General features: G+C 35.5%; 1 protein-coding gene across 1 annotated transcript; it reads right to left on the bottom strand.

Moving 5' to 3' along the window:
• Nucleotides 1-2,058: 2,058 nt before the first annotated feature.
• Nucleotides 2,059-9,115, bottom strand: ND-B17 (NADH dehydrogenase (ubiquinone) B17 subunit). The gene is made up of 3 exons (XM_085946895.1): nt 8,772-9,115; nt 8,583-8,684; nt 2,059-2,289 (listed from the first exon to the last, which is right to left on the bottom strand). Exons 1-3 carry the CDS (start codon nt 9,018-9,020, stop codon nt 2,149-2,151), a joined length of 492 nt encoding a protein of 163 aa, XP_085803021.1. The 5' UTR covers nt 9,021-9,115; the 3' UTR covers nt 2,059-2,148.
• Nucleotides 9,116-9,436: the final 321 nt, after the last annotated feature.

Genomic DNA, 9,436 nt, shown 5'->3' with positions numbered 1-9,436 from the left:
TGACTTTATTCATTATTTTAACAGACAATAATTTAATACAAAACAAAAATAGTATATACCCTAGTAAATACAATCAGCAACTCTTTAGTTGTCTAAATTTCATTTGTTGCTTTACTTACGATTGTTCACACTAGATTACTATTATGAACCAATCAAATCAAGCGCCAACACGATTGAGTTGATAGGTGAATGTTTGTTCTGTGAAATTGCTATTTAAAGTCAACAATTGCTCACGACGATCGTTGAATCTGGTTGGGTCTGCAAGACTGCTGATCTAATTAGGCCTGTCAACCATACTGATTTTATATTCTTCATCACTAATAATGGTTTTCCATATCTAGTAATATTTGAATAACTTTTAACATAACACTTATTTTATATAATAAGTTAATTGTTTTTTCTACATAATTTATTAAATACATTAATAAAATTATTGATTTCGTATACCTACATACTAATCTTTCGCGTGCCAATAAAACTCACTGCCACATATGGCACGTGTGCTTAGATACGCCTCCGCTCACCTACTAGGCACCCATCATGGAGGTTGTTTTCTGTAGATAGTTGTTACGAACGTGCCAATAACAAGGCCTGGATAATTTTTGATACTCGCACCATTTTTTGAGAAATCATTGATTTTTATATACCATGGACCACAAATTATTTGATCGTTAATTCTAGCTGAAATCTCTTAAATTTTATAGATAAATATATTCATTTATTAGGTACAATAATGATGGGTAATAAATAATAAATATTTTCTAATCTATTATTGAACATTTTTTAAAGGAGAAAGAAATATTTTATCAATGTTGCTAAATGTAGGTACCTACCTATTACTGACACGAGTCATAAATCAATAAATGCAATAATCCCAAGATAAAGATTTTTTAGATATTACACAGTATTATGTAGGGTGATCCCAGTGGTTCTCAATAATTTTGTGTGCTAAATGCTAAAATTTGTAGTCGAAGAATGTCAAACTATATGTTTTTGAAGTATCATTAATTTCTATTAGGATGATTGTAATATTTTTAGTGTAACATACCTATTATGAATGAAAATTATGTATCTAGGGTAGTACTTCTCAAACTGAGGGGCGCAACCCCCTAGGGGGCCTTGGAGCTCCTGCCAGGGAGCTGCAAAATATTTCAGTATTTGTGTATACTGTGTAACAGATCTGGAACAATGTGAGCAATTGAAGAGTTGAACACCCTGAATAAATACATTTAACTCCTGTATGAGTGTCCAGTTGCCCAAAATCGAAAAGTGATTGGTAGTATTGTAGTAATCGGTCTTGCTTTCGTCATAACTGGATCTACTTTCTTTTTCTTCACACCACTTATATTTAGTAAATACCTACTAAAAGTCAATTTTTAACATTCTTGTAAAGTTTTGAAATAAATAATTATCAAAACTAATTCCTGGTTTATATTACATATTGTTTCACCTTTGTTTAAGAAAAACTGGATCCAAATCCTTCTTTTATTTTGGATTTGTCTATGTGATTATTTAGGATGATAATATATGCTGTGGAAACTTCATTGTCGACTGTTGTGCTTTATCCCAAATCACGTGTACGCACAAAATACATCGGCCTCACTTGCCCGACATTGATGACGAGTCATACATTGCCCAGCGACTGAGCAATAGTTTCACCATTTTTTTGGCAATTGTATCGGCAATCTGCAATTTTTGATGCTTTTTTACGGGCTCCTTTAGAACAATAATGGGGCAGCAACGAATGTTGTTTCTTTCATCACTTTCATTCAACGACATAATTTACAAATTTGTGCATAAAATATGTCACAGAGTTAACATTTAACTGGAAGGACACACATTTCCGTGATTACTACTATATCAGTAAGGATATATAAATAAACATTTTAAATTGGCAAGTATTGTTCATTTTGATTTTTGTTTATGTATTTATTTTTTCAGGTGAAATATCAAAGACACTAAAAGATTCGTGGGCCCTAAAATTTTCATAGGCCCTAGGCACTCTGCCTATTGCGCCTTAGGGATAAGGTGGCCCTGAGGACAATTGAAAACTCAATAAACGATAGAATATTTTAATAACACAAAATTATTTACACTAAACTGTTGAAGAAATCACTTAATGGAGGGGTGAAAATAAAAATAATATAATTAGATGGGTGATGATTTGAAGCCCCTCTCGGCATAATCTGGACCGACAGATCTGTCTGAAAGTTGAGGATAATTTGACTGGCCGGGCAGAACGTGTGATCTCGAAATCAGAACTCTCCAGCCACCCTTCCTCGTCCAGTCCTGGAACAGAAATAAAATTTAGCACCAAAATGAGATGCAATACAAAACGGTTATATTATAAATTTTGTATTATCCATCTGTCTTTTCAGTTCAATCCAATTCCTTTTAATATTGCGAAAAATTTACCATGTTTAACATTGTCCAATGGTTTTCATAGTCTATAAAATAAGCAGACATTTTTGGACTCGGACTTCGACAGCGAACAGTCTCGAGTGCCGAAACCAGTCCGATATGCAAATTGGGTGTCGCCAATCCATTCTTAAATTCTCAGGAATACCTCAAGAAATTACACACCTAATCTTGTCTTATATATAGTACTCTAGTATATTTACAATTATTTATGATGGCGATAAATCAAGAAAACAATATCTTTATCTTGTCACCGCCTATCTCAAAGAAATTTCACTTCTAACGTGTGACCACAACTTTTTTTTTCTACGCAAATGGCATACGAGTATAATAGCAGAGCATGGTAAGACATAAAGCTAACTCTGATATCGCATGACAGTGTATCTGCCACGTTTCTGGACATTGGATGCAGCTTATGAATGAATATCTCCTTATACCATACCTGCGTACTGTACCCAATTTTTGAAACCCCACAGTGAGCACATCAGAAGCTCGCATATTTGATAACGTGTACTCATACGCGGATTACTCTTTATCGGCATGTGTATATTAGCTGCTTTACGGTACTAAATCAATAATATTTGTGAACTTTAGTAGTATTTGTGTACATGCTACGTGTCATTATTTGTCTTGTGCCATTGGACTTGTCTCATTTTAATCCTGATAATATCTGTACCTCAGAGGCAGATGGATGCAACTCCATTTTTGGGGAAAATGATTTTTTTTAAGAATCGTCATGCTAAAGGCTTTATTTATTAGAGGGAGAGAGATGAAAGTCCTAGTCCAAGATATGCATAGAATAAAGATGCAAGTGCCATACCTACCTTAGAGGCAGAAGGATGCAAATCCAATAATCCACTAAGATAAAATTCTCTCAAACCGTCTGCAATATGTACTAGACGAGAACCAGCCAGGAGAACGAGCTTTAGAGGAGGATACAGCACTATGGACCATATCCAAGTCATCAGAGAAATCAGAGCGGTAACAGGAATACAAGCTGCCGCTATCCATGGGTTTTATAGACTATGAGAAAGGGTTCGATTCCATAAAGCAATTTTCAATACTCGATGCACTCAGAAATCAAGGAATCCCCGGGCGCTATATAAATATTTTCAATAATATATACAGTAGCGCAACAACATCTCCATAAACCATCGCGCACTTCCTATCAGCAAATGAGTCCAACAAGGTGATACAATCTCACCTAAACTATTTACAGCTACACTTGAAGACTTATTTAGAGAACTTGACTGAAATGACGCGGGCCCCCATAAATGGAGAATACGTGAGTCATCTGCGCTTTCCCGATGACAATAAATAGTAGTTTGCAAGACTCAGAAGACTTCCAAAGAAGAATGCAGGAACTCGCTGGAGTAAGCAACAAAGTAGGCTTGAAAATAAATGTGTCAAAGAAGAAAGTCATTTTCAACTGCTTTGCGGGCCAAAAAGAGATCCTCATCAATGGTATTCAGCTCGAACAGGTGAAAAACTACATCTATCTGGCACAACAAGTGTCTATAGATGGATGTATATTTGATGAAATTGTTCGCAGAGTAAAGCTAGGCTGGAGTGCTTTTGGCCGCCTGAATAATTTCTTCAAAAATGACCTCCCACTGTGCCTAAAGTACAAAGTGTTCAACCAGTGTGTACTTTCCGTAATCACATGCGTGTGAAACATGGACCCTAAGTAAAAGAGAGTTCCAGAAACTTAGAGTAGCACAAAGTGGCATGGAAAGGTGCATGCTGGGCATAACGCAAACGGACAAAAAGAAGAATGAGTGGATAAGGGAACAGACAAGGATTAATGATGTGATAGAGTTTGCTAAAAACCTCAAATGGAAATGGGCTGGACACATAGGTCGAAGAAAGAACAATCGTTGGACAACTTTATTTATCCAGTGGTATCCAAGAGGTACAAAACATCCGCAAGGTAGATCTAGAGGCCGCTGGATCGATGAAATGATAAAGTTCTGCGGAAAAACTTGGCAACGCAATGCACAGGGACGAGAGACGTGGAATCAACTTGGAGATTAGCGAGGCCTTCATTAAGCAGTGAATAGATTCAGGCTGGTGATGATGATGAATACATAATAAAATTTAAAAAAAAAATGTGTTTTGCTTTGTTATATTTATACCTATAAATTTTTTAAACTTTTAATTTGTTTTATTTTGGCTAGGTATGAGGGTGGGTCAATAAGTCCTTAGAAAAGCCGACAGGTGGCGCGACTAGTACTGTAAGCGGTTTGTTTTCATGCAGCGGCACTACCGATTCAGTATGCTGCGAAGTTTCAATCAGATTGGTCGGGTTGTTGTGTGTTTCTCGTACATTTAAAAAAAAAATTTGCTTGCTTACAAAAATGGAGAAAAATGAGTTTAGAGCTGTTATTAAACATTTTAATATAAAAGGGTTAACAGCAAAGGAAATAAAAAATGAGTTGGATTTAGTTCACGGCATATCTGCTTCTTCACTTGCAACTATTTATAACTGGTTAAATGAATTTAAACGTGGTCGTACACCAACAAAGGATGAACCACGCTCAGGACGTCCTGTAGACGTGACTACACCAGAAATGATCAATAAAATCCACGATATGGTGTTAAGTGACCGAAGATTAAAGTTGAGTGAGATAATTGAGGTTACAGGGATCTCAAAAGGTAGCGTCATTTCTATTTTACATGACAAATTGGGCATGAAAAAAGTTTCTGCAAGATGGGTGCCGCGTTTGCTCACAGTCGACAATAAACGCAATAGGGTGGTGGCCTCTAAAGCCCTGTTGTCGCTCATGCAACGCAATCCGGATGAATTTTTTCGTCGCTTTGTGACTGTAGATGAAACATGGATACACCACTATACTCCCGAGACGAAAGAAGAGTCAAATCCGTGGATTGCGAAAGGCGAACCATGTCCAAAGAAGGCGAAAACCGTAAAATCAGCTGGTAAGGTTATGGCTACTGTATTTTGGGATGCACGTGGAATTATTTTCGTTGACTATTTGGAAAAAGGAAAAACAATAACAGGGGATTATTATGCATCTTTATTGGACCAGCTAAAAAACAAAATTGAAGAAAAACGGCCTCATTTAAACAGAAAAAAAATCCTCTTTCATCAGGACAATGCCCGTGTTCACACATGTTTACGATCAATGGCTAAAATTGAAGAATTGAAGTTCGAATTGGTCGACCACCCACCGTATTCGCCAGATTTAGCCCCCAGTGACTTTTTCCTTTTCCCAAACTTAAAAAAATGGCTAAGTGGACAACGTTTTTTTTCAAATGAAGAAGTCATCGATCGGACAAATGCTTATTTTGAGGACCTTCCGAAAACTTATTTTTCTGGCGGTTTAAAAAAAATTGAGAAACGTCTAACCAAGTGTATTGAGCTCCAAGGAGATTATGTTGAGAAATAAAAAAAAAATACAAAAATAAAAACTGTTTTAATGCTTTTTTCTAAGGAATTATTGACCCACCCTCGTAAATAAGATACAAATCCACATTTAACAAAATATCTTTGGAGGCAGAAGGATGCAAATCCACACTACGTTTTTATTTTATTTTTTTTAGATATAAAATTGTATTATATTTATTCCTTTCTTACATATTCCAGAAGTACTTTAATTGAATTAGAATAAAAAAAATAATGATCATTATATGTATATTTTCTTATAAGTTATGAATATTCGTTTAAAATAAAAATTGTTTTTTGGCTCTCCTGAACAATTGGGTATTTGGCATTTGCATCCGTCTGCCTCTGAGGTACAAATATTACGTGTTACGATTACGAGGGCAGTTCCATAAGTTTGTGGAATGGTGATGAAAGCAGCAAGTATTGGGGTTAAAATAATATTTTTATTGTTAAATATTCAAAAGAACAAATGGAAGTCTATGATAATTTTATAAATGTCAAATATTGAGCTCCGTGCAGTAATTAAATTCATCACAAAATAGTGGAAAAGTGTGGAAACTATCCAAAATTAAATAAAATTGGTTTATGGCACTCTTTGTTGTAGTAAAACCATGATTTACAAATGGTCACATTTATTTAAACAAGGTAGAGTGTCAATAGAAGATGATGACCGTTGTGGAAGGCCAAGTGACGTCCCTACACATGAAATTAATGGTACTAAAAATCGAAGATGCCCTTATGGAAAATGGTCGGCTAAAACTAATCAAAATTGCAGAAAGGTTTATTCTATCCAAAATAATAATTTCCAGAATTATACATTAATAGGGATCAAAGGTAAGCGCAAGATGGGTGCCATGAATGCTTTTGCCACATCAAAAAAGTTACTGTGTGGAATGTTCTAAGTAGTTTTTAAGGCTGTTTGGCGTCAATCAAGAGAAACTTATCAAGAAAATTGTCATGGGAGATGAAACGTGGGTTTATCATTATGAGCTTGAGTTAAAACAGGAGTATATGCAGTGGCATAAAAAGGGTGGTTCAGCCCCCAAGAAGTTTAAGGTTGTATCATCGGCTGGGAAGGTGATGGCAACAGTATTTTGGGATTCACAAGGAATCCTGTTAATAGATTATAAACCAAAAGGCACTAACATCACAGGACTTCAAAAGGTTCCTTCGAAGGTTTAGAAAAATAATTAATCGATAGATCTAAGAAGTGTATTCATGTCCGATGAGATTATATTGAAAAATAAAAATATAAAACATATATATATTCTTTTCTTTCTGTCCCATTCAGCGAACTTATGGAACTCCCCTCATATGTGTTGAAATGATTATAATTTAATGTTTGCCAAAAATGGACAGTCTCATTTATAAACCAAGAGTTTAAAAAAATTGTCTTTTATTGTATGTATCTTATCGAATATGACAATTTAATGCGAAACATGGATTTTTGGAGCGGTTACCGCATCGGCTAATGTCATTGGTCCCGGGTTCGAATCCCGGGTCTGGAAAATTTACATATTATATTATTGTTTTTCAATGTGTGTTTGGATTAGAATATTGACTTATTAGATTGAACAAGTGGCTAATATCCATTTCTCATAAAATCAAAGATCTGTAAATACAACCTCCACTCTGTGGAGGCACATAATATGATCTTAGCATCGGACATGGTTAAAAAAAATCTTGTGAATTGAAGTGATACGGCATCATAAAATGTAAGTATAAATGGGTCATATCCAAGAACGTTTTATAAAATATATTTGACAAAATTCTTAGACCTCTATTATTATTATTGAAGGTTTATTTGAGGCCCTCCAGCTGGTGGAGCCCCATGATCTACAAATAGGTTGTTTTATAAATTCTTAAAATAGAGTCTACTATGGTCTACTTCAATGATTCTTTTTAATTACTCATTATAAAATTACGCTGTTTTTTATAAATTACTAGCATTCAAAACCTAGATTCGCTCAGAGTTTTCTCTTAGTATATGTGTATTTTTACTGTTCCATATTACTTTTTGAAAATCAAAATAATGAATGTGTTGTTAGTTGTTTTATTCAGAGTGTCAAGACATTATAGGTTCTGATTGTGCATTTACTTGGTTAGATTAAATGCTTTTCCCTACACATAATCTTTCAGCTTTTGACATAGACAATCTTTTTTGAAAGTATTCTCATCTGCCAGGTTATTGAATTATCCACTCATTACATTGCACCATAAAATTGACAATGGGAGAAGTATTCATCCTGTAAATTCTTTCTTGTCACATTAAACGATGGACTATTACTTAGCCAGGTCGCACATACATACATCTCGATTGCAACATGTCGAAATTGTCAATGTGATTTTGTTGGCATTCACAAAATACATATAACTAAATGTATAGCCGCAAACCACGTGGTTGCAACATTTTTGGTTGTGAAACATGCCTGATGTCGCATGCAACATATTCCAATGTACACAGCATGAATGTCGCTTGCGTGTAGTTCAAAAAGTCGGCGCTACCACACATAGAGTCTATGCTATTTTACAGCGCACGAGTCGCCTAAGAGAGCAAAAATGACAACTAATGGCGGTGATCACAATGAAATGATAGGTTAAGAAATATCCTTCAAACAATAATTCGTATATTTCTAATCAATAATGAGTGTACCCAATATTTCCGCCAATACACATCACTACTTCGTCAGATGTACAATAATGTTGATCCGTTTTGACAGGTCGAAGAGCAGTATATATTTACCTCCTCTGTAATACTTACGTTCTGATTGTATTTAAAGTAATAATGGGTAGCAAGAACTCCGAATCCAAACAATATCAATTTTCCAGTAAAATATCTGGCGTACAGCGCAGGTATTTCTCCCTAGAAATGTCAATAAACAAATTAAAAAATATTACATAACAAATTAGGTTACGATTTTATTCGATATCAAAAAGGTAATATAAGTACCATAAATGGGGTGAGTCCCGAAAAGATTTTGTCCAGGGGAAAACGATACGCCTGACGAATAGGATTCAAGCGTTGATTCCAATACTCAGGAACAAATCGAGGTTCGTCGTGAGCCAAAACTTGATCTTTTAGCCACTGTTTACGCCAGGCTCTTTCGTCATCTGACATACCAATTAAACGTTCTCTTTCTCGAACCATCCGACCAGTGATGGTCATAGGCTTGACGCCACCCGTATTTGATTGTGACATTTTATAGTTTTTCTCAAGAGCACCCTAGAATTATCTAGATTCAGAAACCCACAGAACAGTCGGCCGACCGTCCCGTCAGTTGTCAGATTATCTATGCATAGATAAGATATCTATGGTTGTCAGCAAAACCCAGTGTTTTCAGTTTTGAAAAAACAGTGATGCCAACCAGCTATTCGACAAGATACCATTCTAAATTTATTATGTCAAAGCAAGGCCTGAACAAAAACGATGCATGAGTGCGAGTGAGAAAGTATTCGGCACCCTTACAATCTCTGCGACACGCGCTAGAGTAAGATAAAAGCTCTACATATCTGTGAGCTAGTTTCCAAAAGTATCGCCATCAAATCGGGGCGAAACGCTTCACATAGCGTCGATAACTTGCGAGCTCGAGTTGCTAAAATTGATATTTTTTGTGT

Source organism: Rhyacophila brunnea, unplaced genomic scaffold, assembly GCF_057557595.1.
Source record: "Rhyacophila brunnea isolate RB1 unplaced genomic scaffold, BYU_Rbru_1.0 scaffold_2, whole genome shotgun sequence".
NCBI classification, from domain to species: Eukaryota; Metazoa; Arthropoda; class Insecta; order Trichoptera; family Rhyacophilidae; genus Rhyacophila; species Rhyacophila brunnea.
Note: the sequence above shows the minus strand (reverse complement) of the source record. Positions and strands in the feature narration are given on the sequence as shown.